Source organism: Eptatretus burgeri, chromosome 13, assembly GCF_056783735.1.
Source record: "Eptatretus burgeri isolate ZD-2024b chromosome 13, Ebu_testis_v1, whole genome shotgun sequence".
NCBI classification, from domain to species: domain Eukaryota; kingdom Metazoa; phylum Chordata; class Myxini; order Myxiniformes; family Myxinidae; genus Eptatretus; species Eptatretus burgeri.
In genome coordinates, this window is record NC_140973.1 from 30,866,194 (window position 1) to 30,884,671 (window position 18,478).

Sequence of the window (18,478 nt, forward strand, 5' to 3'; positions counted from 1 at the left end):
CAGAACCACAACAATATATTGTCGTGTCCAGGGGGTTTGCCTCTACTTGGACGGACGGCCAAACGATTTCCCTTGGAGGCTTGCAGCCAAGGTTCTCGGAGATTGTGGCGCGCGCGCAGGAACAAACAATGACAAGGACGTTGCAGATGGATGCGCAGCACAAGGGGGTTTATCTCGAACCCACAACAGATACACGGACACCAGCAAATTAAATAAATAATGATTTAATAAGCAGTAACATCAAACGGTTATTATGAAAATATATCAAGGTGTGAGGTAACCTCAATCTAAATTCCTACTTGAGGCGCCTCCATACTCAGACACAAAAACGGACAAGGGGAAAAGATAAAGCAAAAGAAAAATCCCTCCTTTATTCTGTCCAGAAAAAAAGCACTTGGCTTCAGGTCCAGAAGTGATCTTTTATGAGCTTTGGGGTCGAGCTGCGTCGTCCTGCAGGGCAGGAAACCACACCCAAAATGGTGCCAAACCGCTCTCGTCGTGGGAAGCGTACGGGCGGTAATTCGTGTGGATGGTCCCTTCGTCACGAGAGCCTACAAGCTGTTGTGAAAGTTCCTCCTCACGATTGGGGAGGTCGATGCTGCTCCTCTGCGGAATGCCAGGCTCGCTCACCCAGAATGGCACAACATGAGGCTTCGAGACACGTCTGACACGATGCAACCCAACAGTCGATGACGAGCGTCTTGCCCCATCATGTGGGAAAATTCGCAGCACGACACAAGAATTGTGTTGCTGTATTTTGTCGGGTCAAGACGTAGCCAGCCAGCAAAGACCCCCTCACTCGATCGCGTCCTCCCACAACTGTGTCCTCCTCATTCTCCTTTCAGAACACCAATTCTATCCCATACAATGTCCGCTCACCACAAAGCAGCACGACCTTTTTCTCTCCTGCAACGGGCGGCTTCCCCTAGTCTCCAACGTCATGCCCATTAATCATCCACTCCGGGGAGTAGCTTCGCCCATCGTCACCCCTGAAGGTGGGGCTTTCTGCCTGCTTGGATGTGCAGCTCGATTGTCGTCGTCTTTAGGATGTGATCCGTTTTTATTGCCGGTCTTGAAATGCAAAAACATAGGAAAACGTCACAGGGGCACTCACATACTGGGGGAAATTGGCCTTAATCCCTACCTAATTTAACACAGCACCACCCCTCGTGTCTCGTGTGGTGACACGTAACACTTAAGCTCACAGTTTCCCTACTTAATTTACATCGAGATGTCTCCTACACGTCCACGGACCAAGCTACTCTTATACTATCCTATCTTTCCGATGAAATTCCTCCATCTACCCCACAAACATAACAATATTATAATGGTGATATAAAACAATGATGTAGCCCTCCTGGAGAAATTCCAGTGAAAGGATCGCATGGAGTTTGGGATGTTGACAAAGAACTTCAAGTTCTCAAACACACTTGAGAACCTTAACCCTTTGAATCTCGGTAGCCGTTTTACCATCCGCTATTCAAACTTCCATCTGCCTGAGCGGCCGGTTTACAGGCCGATATTCAAACCTCGATATACCCGAGCAGCCGGATTTTTCTCCAGGGAGCCCGGGGATCGGGGAGCCAAAAGCCCATGGAGCTCAGGGTTCAAAGGGCTAGAAATTATTTTTCGTTTTATTGACACTCAAAAATTTACCTCTTCTGCCTCCATTACTTTCCAAAACCCTTGAATGTGGCCCATTATTTCAGTGTGAAGTATCATTGGACACATTGACCAATCCCGCAAGAATTAACGTGATCTGATTTGCAAAAACAACTGGAGCCAGTTGATTAACTCACCTGTCAATGTTACACACGCTTGTTCATGATACTGGAGGCCAATTTCATCCGACGATGGCGTGTTTTTTTTGCTGGCATCCTGGGGACACCTACCTAACGCTGTTGATTAGCTAAATTGGTCAGTGGCTCTCGGGCAGTTTTGACACGGTAAAGTCTCCATTGCCATAATTGGCTCCTCTTCGGCTCCACGAGCCACTCTCTCCTCTATTTTTCTGACGTCTTTATTGAGTTCACCCATCACAGATTAGTTGTGTTAAGACAAGGACTAGATATTGGAATAATGCAGGTTCAAATCCTGCCCGCTGTTTACCTCCGCCACCGAAGGTGAAGGGGGTTATGTTTTCACCCCTCTCTGTCTGTTTGTCTGTCTGTGCAGGATATTTCAAAAAGTTGTGGACGGATTCGGACGAAACTTGGTGGACACGTTGGGTGTGACAAGAAAAAATATACCCATCAGAGATGGGGAATCCCCCGCCATTGAAATAAATGTTGACGCCCAGCCGGACGGACGGACGACCCGGGTGACAACAATATCCCCCTTCCGCCACGCGGCGGGGGATAAAAATCGATTCAATTTTGGTGAAGATCCGAATTCGGATCTGAATACGAGAATTATTTAATTTTTAGAGTGATTCTTCACCATTGAGAGATAGGGCCAAAAACTATTTAGTACTGTATAGCATGATATTTCAAAAATGTATTGAGCCCGATATGTTCTCGTGGATCAGGCATTACGTGTGGCGGAGGTGTGCGCTCCACCGAGTGCCCTTCTAGTTTGTTTTTAGCTGTTTTCATCATGTTTAGCAAACAGAAGACAAAGAAGAAGTCTGAATGCAAAGCGAATGTGGACGGGCTTTACTTTTTAAGATGATTTCATTCTTATTGCTTCATTCTTGTGTCCTTTCCCCGTGCCATTTACTTTTATTTAATACACTTTGGCTCGGGGTCTCCGTTACGCACGAGAACACGTCGTCTCCTGCCTCGTGATGTTGCTGGTACCTCGAAGACACCCCTTCCATCAGTTGGGTCGCCAGCAATGACAACGAGAGCGAAAAGGCTCATGAGCCAAAAATAACAAAAGAGGGAGAGGCGAGAGATCTGAGGAAGCGAAGGTTGTGCCATCACATGAGGGAAGGCTTGGTTTTGCTTTGGTGAAAGCAACTCAAGTTTCACTTTTCTCTCTGACCACGGAACCATTGCCTGCGGGGTGGTATCCAGCTTCTGAGGGCTGAGTCACGCCATCCAGACGAGTTTCACTTCCCTCTCTGACCTCCAACATTGCCCTGCCTTGGGGTCGAAGTGCATTCTGTGCTCCTGCACAGCTTTGCCGACCATGTTTGGTAACAACCTCTCCATGTCTTGTGACTACCCTATGTCTATCTCTCCTGTGGTACAAATGAATGTCGAATGCATCGGTTAAATAAGGTCTCCCGTTCATATGCTTGTTCTGTTTGTGGGCGCGGACAAGATTTTATGATCTCCGCCACCGAAGTTGGACGGAATTCGCCCTCGTCTGTTTCGCTGTTTGTCTGTCTGTGAGCAAGATATCTCAGTTATGGATGGATTTGAGTGAAATTTGGTGGACAGGTTGTGTGCGTAACGAGAACGGATTGTTTCGATTTTGGTGAAGATCTGGACGGTATGTTTTTTTTTTTTTTTTTTTAGTGATTCTTCACCATTGAGAGATGAGGCCAAAAATGACATCCAGCACGTTATCTCAAAATGTTATTGACCGATTCGGATGAAACTTGTTGGACACGTAAGGTGTGCGACAAGGCCGAATGAATTCGATTTTGGTGAAGATCTGAATGTGGATCCGGATGTGATAATTTTTTTTTAATTTTCCAAGTCATTCTTCGCCATTGAGATGGGACCAAAAACGATATATAGCATGGAATTTCAAAACGTTGTGGACGAGTTGTGACAAAACGAGGTGGATAAGTTGGGTAGGTGACAAGAACAAGCCGATTCAATTTTCGTTCAGGTCGGGTTACAGATCCGGCCCATCAGTGGGATACAAAACGTAAACTGTTGAGCCTGGAAGAGGTACGCGCTCCACCGAGTGCCATTCTCGCTTCGTTTGTTTTCGCAGGGGGAAAAAAAAGTTTATGATGTTTTCACTTTATTTAGACAGCAATGAAGTCCATTGTATCTCAATGTGTTACCTGAAATTATTCACGAAAGGAATTTTTAATAATATATTTTTTTTTATCCAGAAGATCAACAAAACATTTCTGGGGAAAGGAGCAGACACCGCAATGGCACTACGAGTTGGAGACCGTCGAGTTTGGAGCAACAGCACCCAACCAGCAATTACAGTAGTGGCATGAACAATATTCAAAGCAACCCTCGGAGGAGCGGGAGAAATATCAGGAATGGGAGCAGGAGAGGAAGAAATTGGAGTGGGAGCAGAACCAACCAGAGGGGGAGAGGAAGTAATAGGGGTGGGAGGGGGAATAGGAGCGGAAGAAGCAGCAGAAATGAGAGCGGGAGAGGAAGTGACAGGAATGGAAGGAGGAACGACGGGAGCAGGAGCAGGAGTGACCGGAGTGGGAGCAGGAGTGACCGGAGCAGGAGGAGGAGGAGGAGCAGTAGCAGTAGCGATGGGAGTGGGAGCAGTCGTGATGGGAATAGGAGCGGGAATGACCAGAGCAGGGGCAACCAGAGCTTGAATGATGAGAGTGCAAGCATAATCAGAGATTATCGGAGTGGGAGCGCGAATATAAGTAACCATAGTGGGAGCGACAATGATGGCTTTATCAGAAGGTGGACCCTGAGTAGTGACAGCAGCTCGATCAGGAGTGACCACGATATGAATAACACTGTGAACAGCAGCAGCAGCAGCAGTAGTAGTAGCAGCAGCAGCAGCAGCAGCAGCAGCAGCAGCAGCAGTAGCAGTAGCAGTATTGGCCTTATCAACAACTCAAGCAGTTCCTTCCAGCGCACCATTTCCTCATCCTCCAGCACTTGCAGTGACTACTAATGAGGGTGTGTACAGTATATGAGATTTCAAGTGTTGAGAAATAAAGTTGAAACATAATATTTGCTGCTTTCATGTCTGACTATAGATCTTCTGCGTATCCTGTTTTTTTTTTCAGGGCTATTTAATGACTATCTCCCGCCGCCCCCTTTTTTCCCATACGCACGGGTTCTGACCCCTCCCCCAGTCCTTTCTGTCATTTGCTGTGTATGAAGGACACGTTAGAACACTTCTTCATTGCACGGCCCGCGAGCCACTGGCGGCCCCTGGTGGCTTAAAGCGCAGCCTCTGCCGAGAACACACAAATTGAAAACACCCCATCATATTCCGCCATAAATGCTATCAAACTGACACGATGGTTTCAAACGAGTGTTCCAACTCGAAGCATAAAAGTAACATAACTACATTAGGATATAGTTGCAGTGTTCAAACAATGATGCTTGCAGCCCCAATTAACCACAACAAAGAAGAGTACGTGGCACCGGGACCTAATAGCAGCCATCACGGGGTCCTGCAGGCGGTGTGGCGGCTCTCACATTGATGCCTTGTCGGCAAAAGTGCCGGCTGCCCTCCCCCCCCCTAAAACAATAGTGAAGATCACTGCTTTCGAAGCTTATCTCCAATATGCAATGGTCCATGCCACCAAGAGCTCGACTGGTTTTGAAGCCAAAATCCTCCACATGATAAACCTAATTTGAGTTAACAGTTTGGTTTTTTTTGAAGAAGAGCAGATATTTTTGGGGTTTTTTTGACGGAACATTTAAAATCTTGCTTAATTAAAAGTTTTCACCCACATCAAAAGGCGTATATTGGGCACGGCCAAAGCTGAGGGTGCTGTAGCTGCATACCTCATGAGTTATAAATATACAGCCATCAAATTCTAATACTCTGCTTACGTGTACAACAACCAACAATATACCCATCTTGTAAGGGGAACTTTGAAGCATATTACTAAGTTTCCCAGTTTACAAAAATGTAAGATTACAGTAAATAAGAAAATTGAAGGGAAAATGACATTAAATGTTAAAACATTGTAAAGATGGACACCGATGCATCTGCTTCCTTCTTCCCTCTCCTTGAATACGTTTGTGTAACAATGACTCATCTGTTGGCCACTCCCCCACCATCTCCTCCTTCCCCCAGCCGATGTAATGATGAGATGGCCTTCATTCTTCGACGACACGGCTACTTTTGGCAATTCACACTGATTAACCTCTGTCCACCTTCAGTGGCAGAGGTATGTTTTCACCCCTGTCTGTCTGTGTCTCAATTTGTCTGTGAACAGGATGTCTCAAAAAGTTGCTGATGGATTCGGACGAAATTTGGTTGAGAGGTTGGATGTGTGGCGATAACGAAATGATTCGACTTTTGGTAACGATTCGGATCCGGATACGAGAATTCTTTAAGTGATTCTTGACCGTTAAGAAATAGCGCTAAAAAGGATATATAGCACGATGTCTCAAAAAGTTGTGGACGCATTCACATGAAACTTGGTGGACAGGTTGGGTGTGTGAGAATGACGAAACGATTCAATTTTGTTAAAGATTGGAATCTGGAAGGAAGAATTTTTTTAATTTTTTTTAATTTGTAAGTGATTCCTCACCATTGAGAGATGGGGCCAAAAACAATATGTCACTAATATTTTAAAAAGTTGTGGATGAGTTGTGACAAAACGAGGTGGATGAGTTGGTTCGGTGACAAGAACAAGCCGATTCAATTTTGGTTCCGGTCCGGATCCAGATACGGCCTATCATTGGGATACAAAAGGTAAACTGTTCAGCCTGGCAGATGTTGTCCTAATACATTATTGAACTCAGGAATGCGAAGTCTTGCTCTTCTACCATTCTAGTGGCGCATTCGTTTATGATTCTAGATATTGCACATAAAAAGTGGGGATGGTACAAGCGAGCCTTGTGGGGGATTCTAGTGATGGGCTCATGCCTTTTGCAACTGATGCATTTCTTCAAAATAGTTTCCCAAGTTGTTTTACACTGCCTTGCAAAGCAAAATGTACACGTCTTGATGCTTTGGTTACAGACCATCGATTCTTAAGGAATACAATTATTTATTTATTTTTAACACCCACTTTCCCCTGAACCAAATCCCGATAACGTGATGGACCATCCTCTGCAGTTGGTTTAATTAGTGTAAGATGAGCTACTCGTAGTAATAACTGGAGCGAAGTCGATGACACGTCATTGCAAATCCCCACACTGTCCGCCTAAAGCAAAGTTGAAAGATGGCAAAAGGTTTCACCAGGAATGACCCAATATCAAATTTTGAGTTCTATATATATATTTCATGTTGACCTCTGTGACCCTGTGAAGTTTCCACCAGGAATGTGAGGGCATGAACTGGGGGTCAAATCCAAAAAAATCGTTACACGTTTCATGTGTCCCCCAATGTTGATTGCACATACAAAGTTTCATTGAGAAATGTGCCCATAATTGCATTTTTTGGTATTTGGTCTTTTGACCGTGTCCCAGGGGGGTGGGGCCAGAATGATGCTGCTCTTGCACATTCGTGCCAGCTGGTGATAATAACTACCAAGTTTAGTGAATTTCTCTACAACCGTTTAGGAGGAGATAGCGTGATGGACAGACAGGCAGAGCTGATTGTAATATCCCCGTTTTTGGGTCATCTCGTTAGAGATGACCTTATAAAACCAATTGTACGTACGTACGTACGGACGTCCCCATTTTTTCTTCCAATTTTCTTGATATTTGGTATGTGGGTAGATGTCGATGAGTGATGCACGACGGTATGACCTTTGACCCGATTGAAGGTCAAAGTCAACGTCAAGGCCACTCCAAAGTTGTGAAATCGTCCATTTTCAAAATCTATCTCCTCCGCCGTTTGTGATCCGATCTTCGAAATTCCTTCGGATCCTGATAATATGGAACAATATCTAAATTTGTTCGGGCCGGTTTTCTGAAATTCGTCCTGGTTATCGAGTCACGTGTCTTCAAAGTTGGAAAAATCGTCGATGTGATACGGCAAAAAAATTTTGCCCGATCTTGATGAAGCTTGGTATGTCGGTAGGGGTCGATGAGTGATGCACGACGGTATGACTTTAGACCTGATTGAAGGTCAATGTCAAGGTCACCGATGCTGTAAACTTGTGAAATCATCCATTGTCAAAATATCATCCGCCATTTATGACTCAGAAATGCGGTTTGATTTCTGAGGTCCGGTTTCTATCCTTTTGAAGACACATTGATCATAAATGTTCCAAATCAACCATTTTCAAAATCTATCTCCGGATAATTCAGAAATGTAGTTTGATTTCTGAGGTTTTCTATCCTTTTTACTCCCGGGCTTTCGTCTGTACGTTGAACCAAAAGACGAGACGACATCGAAGGCATTCTAAGCCGATCGGAGATCCACATCTACAGAGCTTCAGAGATGACCGTCACCCCCAACCGGGAGTAATTTTTTTATTTTTTAAAGGGTGGGAATAAAAATCGTTCCCTTACAAAGAACATTAAGCCCATCAAAGCCTGCACTATGATAGCAATAGTGCCCCCTCTGTTTATGCAGGCAGGTGCAAACATATTTCATAAATTGATTTTAATGGTCTTATCTGCCGGGGTGGGAATCTAAATGGCACCTTCGACGCAACCGTGGATCATAATGGCAAGAACCCCATCCATGGCTTGAGCCACAAAGATCTTTCTTGTCAATACATCTTCAGAATGCTCTTCACTGCAGTTTCCCTCGTACCTCTGTTTAAAATAACCGATTATTTCTTGCCAGGTTAGATTGGAAGGTTTGATGTTGACATTGCAGGTTTTTTTTTCAATGTTGTGGACCGTCCGTGTTGTTGGTTTGAGTGGTTTCTCTGACCATCGTATGATCATGTTTTCTATTGCTTCTCTTGGCTGACACCGTGCTTGTGCTTATTGGACCTTTAATATCAGCTTTTTGAGGGAAGGCTCCTTTGTTAATGCTTGAGTGTTCTTGAATGCTTTAGTTGTGCGTACGTATTCCTTTTCTATGCCATGGAGAATTATTACATTGAGGCACAAATGAGAACCTTCTGTCTGCAGTATGAGCGGTTTTTTTGGTCTCGGGATGTTTAATTTTAAATCACTAATAGGAAAGGGAGGCTGGCAGGATGGTCTAGACCTGGAGGTGTACATATATATATATATATATATATATATATATATATATATATATATATATATATATATATATATATATATATATATATATATATATGTGTCTATACGTATATAAATGAAAAACATGGGCCGTCCATCTGTAACCTTTCGACCCTTTACACGGCTCAGACCCTTTAGACGCCATAAGACGTTAACATCCTTGAGACCCCTTAGACCCCTTCATCTGCAGCTTGATGGAGGACTACTCCGCCCTCTGGGCTGGCTCCCCGAGCCTCACATCTTCCTCAGCTTGACGCCGTGGGAACCAAGGCCTTCAGAATGATTGGAATCTCCCGTGGTGAAGCAGAATCTATGGGTCTATCACTTCACCATCACAGCCAGGTCGCTGGTCTCTCTGTCTTCCACTACCTCCTTGCTAGTTTTGTACCCTCTTCTCTTTCCGTGCTTTGTCTCCCCCCCCCTCTTTCCTCGCAGGTTTCTACAGGGCTCACACAGTCCATTATCAACCCCCTTCTGGTGGAATTACCGAAATCCAGGGTCACTGCTCACTTCCATTCATTTGTTCCTCTTTTTTTTCTCCACCTGTGGAACTCTTCACATCCCCTTCAATCTAATTCTTTCCTCCAGGTCTTCAAGACAGTTGTTCACTGCCATCTTGGATCGTTCCAAGCCCTCCTCGTTCCAAATTTCCCTCCTTGGAGTTTCCTTTTGTATCCATCTTATCCACCCCACACGTCCTCTCCTGCCCCCCATTCCTCCCTACACCCATTGTTTGTCCAACAAAAATCGAATCTGCCTGTGTCTTGTCTTCTAACCAAGTTTTGTCATAATCTGTACACTTTTTGAGATATTGTGCTGTACATCGTTTCTGGCCCTATCTCTCAACTGTGAAGAATCGCTTTCAAAATTGTAGTATCTGGATTCGGATCTTCACCAAAATCTAATCAATTCGTCCATGTCACGCACCCAATCTGTCCACGAAATTTAGTATCAATCTATCCACAATTTCTTGAGATATCTTGTTCACAAACAGACAAACATGCAGTACACCATTGGTGGCGGAGGTAACAAATGAGTTGAGTTTAAGAGGAACAGATTAGACCCTTTAGAGTTGAGACCCTATAAACGATTATTGGAAAATAGACCTTCAGACGACCCGAGACCATTTGAAGCGCACACCATAAAAACATCTCGTCTATTTGCAAAAAACACAGACTATACTGTTTTCAGAAAGTAATGTGCAAACTCGACCCACCCAGGGGTTGGATTCTCTGCTGGTATTGATATAAACGAACTACATTTTGAGGCTTTCCTTGGTTCAACAACAATGTTGAAAAGAACTCTCGGAATAAAGATAAGAGAACAACGAAACTTAACAACTTGGCCCTTGAAACGTGATCCTTTCCAGAAATGGAGGTTTTCCATCAACATCAAAACTTGATCCATCAACCAACTTTTGAGTCTTGGAAGGCGTCGGTTTCACCTTTTGAAACCCGCAAATGGAGATGACAACCAACGACAAGAATCTGGGTGGGAAAGAAGAAACATCTCCATTGTATATGCACTGTCGACCCTTCTTGGCGGGAAGGGCTTAGTTTTGTGTACGTGTTTGACCGAATGAGGATTATCAATTGGTTGCAGCCATGCAGGTACAGCACACACCTGACATCCTAAATGCAGAATAAATCCCTTTCCTTGTCTTTCGTATGATCGTCCTGAGTCCTGTTGTCTCATTTCCACTCTTTGGAACAGCGTATCGGTCTTCACATATTTAGCTGCCGTACCGACTCGTACGTTTTAATTTTTTTACAGTCACAAGGAAAAGTACCCCGTGCTTTGCTGATGGATTTTATCAAAAGACATGTTGTACTTGACAAACATTCTGCTCTTCACTGTATAATTTGACCAAGGACATCTTCCATCTTCTTGGAAGTCAGCCGACATCACCTTCATTAACCAACCTTGCTGCTTACATATATGGTGTGAGCAAAAATCATTCTGCTTTTCTGCAAAGTTCCATGTTAGATGCTTTCGTTTGAACCTACGCTTAAAATAAAGTGAAATGAAACATTTGGAAGGATCAATGGAATGATCAACCATTTGGAAGGATCAATATGAATGATTTGGAATTGTTCTCACTTCGATTTCAACATCACCGTATTGTAAAGTTGATTAAACTTTTTTTTAATGGAAGATGATTTGTAATACTGGATACCCCCAGGTGGTGCTATATGATACAAATTTACATGGAGAGATTTGGGGGATACTGTTGCGGGCGGGCATCGGCGACGAGCACGACCGCTAGATGGAGCTGCAGAGTCGACTCCACCGAACACCCAGAATTTATAGGTCGTCACCGCGGACAACTCCGGAGCCGACGGGTCCCTTATCGGACCGAAGATCGCCAATAGGTCGACCACGTGGGGTAGGGTTGATTGCCAATTTCAATTTACTTCAATACCCACGTCGTCCAAACTACCGGGGAAATTCACCCTCGACGGCCCTCGTACGAGTCGAGCCGTTAGTGTGCCCGACCCGTGCGCAACCCGAGCGGACGGTTGCCGAAGTCCCATCGGTCCGAATGTACATTTACAGCGGCAGCAGCCTTTATAATCCACCAACACGAGTCATGCTCAGCCAATGGAAGAAACCGGCAATGAACTGATACATTTAACAAATGTATTTTATTTTTTTTTTTTTTTTTTTTTGTATACCTTGGTCGAGGCTCGTATGAGAGCTAACACACAACTCACAGCAAGGAGGCATGAGACAAGAGGGGCGGGAGTGGAAGGGACAAAACATTGGGGAACAGACACAGGTGAACTGTGGAAGGGAGAGGGATGGGGATGGGACGGGGAACATGGCGAGGGGAAGATGGACATTAAAGGGACTTTCAGGAAGGAAAGCAGGAGAATTGAAGGAAGTGGGCTTGGGTGGATTATCGGGGGTAGAAAAGATCGAGGATTTGGATGGGGGAAGATAAGAGGTGGTGGTGAACAGCTGTTTTGAAAGCCTGAAGGGAAGAATGGGAAAGAATAGAGTGAGGAAGTTTATTCCAAAGGCGGGAAAAAAGAGGAATGAAAGAGTGAAGATGAGCAGTGATTCGTGATTTTGGTAGTTTTACCAGAAGGGGGTTGTTGGCGGACCTTGAGCGCCCTGTGGAAATGTGGTTGGGACAAATCGCAGAGAGAGCAGGGGGGCAAGGCTGGAGAGGAGTCGGTAGAAGACAGAAAGACCACCGACCAACCTGCGGTGATTGAGTGAGAGGCCCAAAGACTCAGCTTCATTGCGGGAGATGCCAATGATCTTAAAAGCCCTGGTTTCGACAGCGTGAAGTCGAGAAAGGTGGGAGGCAGGAGCACCAGCCCAGAGGGGAGAGCAGTACTCCATCAGGCTACGGACAAAAGCTTTGTAAGTGGTCAGGAGCTCAAGAGGGCCGAGGAAGGACTTTGCACGACGGAGGATTCCCAGTCGGCGACTGGCTTTTGAGGCAAGGTTGGAAATGTGACTTTCCCAGGAAAGGTCATGGCAGATCGTGAGACCCAGAAGCTTGAAAGAAAAGACTTCTTCCAGAGGATTGTTGAGAAAGTGGATGGGGGGGTTTTGTAAACGGTCCTTTCGAAGAGACATAGTGAGAGTGTGAGATTTGTCTGGATTGAAAGACATGTTCCACGTGTTGGACCACGTGTATTTATTTATAATGTATTTATAAATTTATTTTTAAATTAAATTTATATATATTTATATTTATATATATAAAATTTATAAATATAATATTTATTTATAATATAAAAAATTCCACGTGTATTTATTTATAATGGGGCAGGGGAGCACGCAAGAAGGCAGAGTTAACGGAATACTGAAGGAATAGCAATCTATGTACAAGCACCAAATTTATCTGTTTAAATCCACATGATATATCAGGAATGATATATCTACCACATGATATATCAGCAGGTTTACTTAATAGACTGGCGCCAGAAACACAAACACACGTACACCCAAGAACCGGTGGCCACAGCCTTTATTGAGGCTTCCAGCTCAGAGGGAAAGGCGAGCTGAAGACCAGAGACGACACTCGGACCTGTGCACCTCATATGGTCTTCAGGGTGGCAGGACTCGGACCTGTAGCAGCCCAGGCGTCCACACGACGGGCTCCCGGTGAACGGAGGCCGGCAGGGCGAAGTCTGGCAAGACGAAGAACTGGCTTCCCAAAAGAGAACCACCACTGGGGACCTTCCACGTGGGAGGCGAACGTGATAACCACTTCTCACAAGTTTCTCTCCCTTGTTCACCGACAGAGACACGGCGCGCGACTGACTTGCAGTTCTTGTGGAGGAAGGATCTCTCTCGGAAAAACGGAGCCGGACCTTTATCCTTGCCCTCCCTCAGCCGAACCTTGGTTTCATGCTCTATGTCGTCCCTCATTGGCTGGTTTTGGTGTGCAGAATGCGCTTGTCGCCCTGTCAATGTCCAAAACGGGCGCCAAGGCCGTTGATTGGACTGGGGGGGGGGCGTGACGGGGCATCTCGACTCCCCGCCCCCCAAAGAGGCTTTGCTTCTCTTGGAGCCCACTCTTTGCCCTTTGACTGACTTACGGCCACCTCGTCCACGCCCCCCCGGATTGGGCGAGAGAGACATCAGATCTTCGTGAACTCCGCCCACGTACGTGCTGACACGCACGTAGGCCATGGCGTCGGTGGGAGGAAGCGAGGTGAAGGTGAGGGTGATGCTGGCGTTGTTGTAGTTTCGAGGATTTAAAAATAAAAGAAAACCCTGACTATCAAAGTAACTCACAGCGCATGTACATGTATTCACCCATTAAACAAGGGACGGGGACCCTAACTAAAAACACATACTAACCGATATAACTGTTCTATAGGACCTGTATGTTGAGTGCTCACGGCTTCCAGATTTGCAACAATACCACCAGGTAGCTTTTTAAGCAAATATCATTGGGCAACAAGGGTCAAGAGAAGTGGTGATTTGGAAAATTTATATTTGTTGTAGGGTTACCGACAACCAAGAATAATCAATACAGAGACTAATCATCAGAATAATCATTACAAAGTGCTGTCTTCAGTAAATAATTTATTTATGAAATGTTGGTTGTGGTGGAGTTCCTTGTCTGGAACACTAATGGCGCTCTTTCTTCTGTAAAATTTCACCACTGCCGGTTGTGGATCAAAACGTGCCGTCCCAAGACTGTTGAGTGCGATGTACATCCGACTGTTGATGGCCTCTCTCGAGTAGCTTGACTGGGGACCTTCAGGATAATGTGACGTGAAACAGCATGTTCAGGTCCAATACTCTGAGGAGTCAGTGACAGGTAAGCTTGTACCATCTTGAAAAACAGTTTGAGACGCACAGATCTTTATCAGATGGTACAGTTTTACAGTACCATCTAACATCACTTGGTACAGGAAGGTTTCCACAAGCGAAATGTCCGATGACCATCACAGAATTGTGCGACAGAGGTCTCCCCAAAAAGTCCCTCCACCACATCTTGTGTCGACTCGATTATGTGTTTCGTACTTCGTGCCTTGAGAAACAGATTTAACCGGTTTACGATGTTCTTCTGGTCATCCTCGGCGAGTCTCTGTGTCAAAAATTATTTTGCACCAAGTATAATTTCAGACCTGACACTTCATCGAGAACGCTTAGTTGTCACAAGAAAATTGTGAACCATTCTTTCCCAATCATCAACTTCTTGTTGACTGTTCTTCAGTTTTTCCCACTTTGCCACCCAGGAATTGATCAGGCTCCATCAAGGTTTGAGAAGTAAGAGTGGCGGCTTTCACAACTTCAATGACGCAGAAAGATGCCAGTGATTTCTGACAATCTTTCTGAAGTTCTTCGAACAGACGAAGTACATCAATGCTGTGTAATTATTCCGGGACGCTACCTTCTTTCTGTAGTCTGAGGAATCTCCAACTGATGCTTTCTCATTCTTCGGGCACGTACCATCCTCAGATGCGGATGCAGAGTTCCAGTGTATCCTTTTTGGATGGCAGATTTTTTTCCAAACGGATTCACAGAAGTTAATCAAATGTTCCACGAAATGAACTTCAAAGTGCTCTGGGAATCTGTAGAACTTTTAACCGAACTCCTCCACAATGCTCTCCACCTCATCAGTCTGACCTGCTGAACCTCTGTAGAATGAAGCCACAGCTTTGAGATTTGTTCTCCAGTGCTTGATTTCAATCACCGATGCTTCTACATCAGCATATGCCAGGTCTGATCTATGTGCAACACACCATACACAAAGTGCATGTCTCTGCAAGTGTACTCTCAGTTTGGCCCAGAGCCCACCTTTCTTTCCGGTGTTAGCACTTTTGTCATCTGTTTCAAATCCAACTTCTCCTTTGTTATTTTGTCAATACCATGGCTTTTCAAATTGATTAGAACGGTATCCAGCAAACCTTCAGCAGCACGCTTGTCAGAATGTCTTTCACCCAGAAAATCATTCTTCATGTTAAATTTGGCTTCACTCAAGTAATGAGCAGTAATAAATATATTTTCATTTGGGTACTTATCCACTGAGCTATCAACTTGGAGTGAGAAACAATCAGCAACTTTTATCTCTTGTGTCATTTTCCACCACCACGTCAGCAACAGTATGAAGCATTTCACAATAGATACATTACATGGCCAAAAGTATGCAGACACCCCTTTTAATTAGTGGATCTGGCTATTTCAGCCACACTCATTGCTGACAGGTGTATAAAATCAAGCAAACAACCGTGCAATCTCCATCGACAAACATTGGCAGGAGAATGGGCCGTCCTGAGGAGCTCAGTGACTTTCAACGTGGCTCCGTCATCGGATGCCATCTTTACAAGTCAGTTTGTCAAATTTCTGCCCAGCGAGAGCTGCCTTAGTCAACTGTAAATGCTGTTATTGTGCAGTGGAAACGTCTGGGAGCAACAGCTCAGCCGTGAAGTGGTACGCCACACAAGCTCACAGAACGGGGCTGCCGAGTGCTGAGGCGTGTAGTGCGGAAAAATCGTCTGTCGGCGGTTGCAACACTCATCACCGAGTTCCAAACTGGGTCTGGAAGCAATGTCAGCACAAACACCGTTCGTCGAGAGCTTCATGAAATAGGTTTCCATGGCCGAGCAGCCGCACACAAGCCTAAGATCACCATGCGCAATGCTCATCACCATTGGACTCTGGAGCAGTGGAAATGCGTTCTCTGGAGTGATGAATCACGCTTCACCATCTGGCAGCCCGACAGACAAATCTTAGTTTGGCAAATACCAAGAAAACGCTACCTGCCTGAAGGCATCGTGCCAACTCTAAAGTTTGGTGGAGGAGGAATAATGGTCTGGGGCTGTTTTTCGTAGTTTAGGCGAGGCCCTTTTGTTCCAGTGAAGAGAAATCTTAACGCCACAGCATACAATGACATTATAGACGATTCTGTGCTTCCAACTGTGGCAACAGTTTGGGGAAGGTCCTTTCCTGTTTCAGCATAACAATGCCCCCGTGCACAAAGCAATGTACATACAGAAATGGATTGTCGAGATCGGTGTGGAAGAACTTGACTGGCCTCTACAGAGCCCTGAGCTCAACCCCATCAAACACCTTTGGGATGGAATGAAACGCCGACTGTGAGCCAGACCTAATGACCCAACATTAGTGCCTGACCTCACTCATGCTCTTGCAGCTGAAACGGAAGCAAATCCCCGCAGCAATGTTCCAACATCGAGTGGAAAGCCTTCCCAGTAGAGTGGAGGCTATTATTGCAACAAGGGGGGACCAAGTCCATATTAATGCCCATTATTCTGAAATGAGATGTTGGATGAGCAGTTGTCCACATTTGGCCGTGCAGTGTATTTGGGTTCCGATAGTGTGGATCAAATGTAACGAAGGACGAATCCAATCCAAGTTCACAGCAAGTTGAGATTTGGTCGTCAGCAAGCATTTTGACGAGTGAGCGGGATGGCCAGGAGTGTGCAGACAACGTCATTTGTTTTGCTGTCTTTATGCACATCACCAGCCAATTCGATGAATCAGGACTCATTTTCAGCTTCGTGGGATTTCAGAACCTTGATCCATGGATGTTGATCCGATTGCAACAACCACAGTTGTTGGGCCTCATCTCCACCAACCGCCACACTATGGGCATCACTCAACAAATGTTCAACAACCCTCTTTCGTTCCTTCATGCCATCAGACCTCACACCATCAGCCATCGGCACCTGTTTGGTGTGAGAATACTTCTTGGCTTCCGTAAGCATACCTCGCATTTCAGACCTGATCTTCCGATGGCTACCCTTCCTGATGTGGTGGAAAATGAATTAATCAACCACCGGGCATCGAGCTTGTGTCCTTCATCAGACCAAGTCTTGGAAACCTGGCCAACGGAATGTCAATATGGAGCACATGTCGAGGTACAAATTGTATCAGAGGCTTGGGATTGAGAGGGAGACGTTGATGCAATCGGAGAGGAGATGTAGGGAGAATGTGCCCACGTCGAGTTCACTGAAACTGGAGAGCACACAGAGGGTTGCTATCGCTGTGGAGGATGGTGGAGGTGCAGAAGGACTCAACGAACCTTGCAGAGTGGTAGTGGATGCAGCAGTTTGCTTTTCCTTTGCTGGAGAACCAAAAAAACTCGAATTGGCTTTGACATCTTGGCGGTAAACCTGCTGAACACCATCTCCATTCAAGATGGCGTCGTGGACCAGGAAACTCCCGCGAGCACAACAACCACAGCGCCATCTCTGCTCAAACATTGTAATTTCTGTGGACAGGTATTAATTATGGGGAGTCGGACCACAGTGAACCAGTGTCAGAGCTTCAAAATCAGAGTAATCAGAGCGTCAAAATCATAGTAATTACAGCGCGGCGACACCGCGCTGTTATATAATTGGCTATTCTGTCCTGTATCTTCTGTCACACTGATTGTTGGGTGTGATGTGGGCGGAGATTGCCAGGTGTATTGTGGGCGGAGATTGCCGGGTGGATTGTGGGCGGAGATTGCCGGGTGGATTGTGTGGTGTATTGGCATACGCGTGCAAAGCACAATGCATAGAGCGTTGTGGGGGCGTGGAAGAGTTGTGATGGTAGTCACGTGTCTGCAATGCATATAGCTGTTCGCGCCCGCTTGGGACTTGTAGCACCAGTAGCATCAGTAGCAGCATGTGGTATCATTAGCAGTGTCTTGAAGGTCGTGTGCCTGTAGAGTGCATCAAAGCGGAGTTACAGGCATCCGATGCCCACCCTCTCGCTCGAGACAATAAAGCGGAGTTGTGTTACCCTCCGGCTCGTGTCTGCCTGTTCGCACCTTTTCCACGACACTACAGTTTGGCGACCAGGCTGTTTCGGATCGACGCGTGCAGAGTGCCTGTTTTCCTCGGCATTGACTTTGAGTCGTTGCCGGGACAATTAGCTTGTCGGGCGCACGGCGCGCCGGGAGAATCAGCGCAGCTCGCGCGGTACGAGTTTGATAACCTGGCGAGGAGCCCAGGGAAGCGCATCGCGAGTTTTGCCGCACGGGTGAGGAATCTCGCCGGCACCTGCAGATTCACGTCGAGTGAACGGCAGGCCGGGCTCGGAGATCGTTTTAT

The 18,478-nt window shown here is 45.7% G+C and overlaps 1 protein-coding gene across 2 annotated transcripts in view; it reads left to right on the forward strand.

Annotated features, from left to right (window-relative positions):
* The window catches only part of LOC147014173 (E3 ubiquitin-protein ligase RNF8-like), a 69,155-nt gene extending 64,314 nt beyond the window's left edge, over positions 1–4,841 (forward strand). The window contains exon 6 of one of the 2 annotated variants that reach the window (XM_085851913.1): positions 4,016–4,841. In XM_085851913.1, coding sequence (XP_085708039.1) covers positions 4,016–4,782 — 767 coding nt within the window. In that variant the 3' untranslated portion in view covers positions 4,783–4,841. The remainder of the gene's footprint in view (positions 1–4,015) is intronic. The other variant, XM_085851915.1, reaches the window with a different exon arrangement.
* Positions 4,842–18,478: the final 13,637 nt, after the last annotated feature.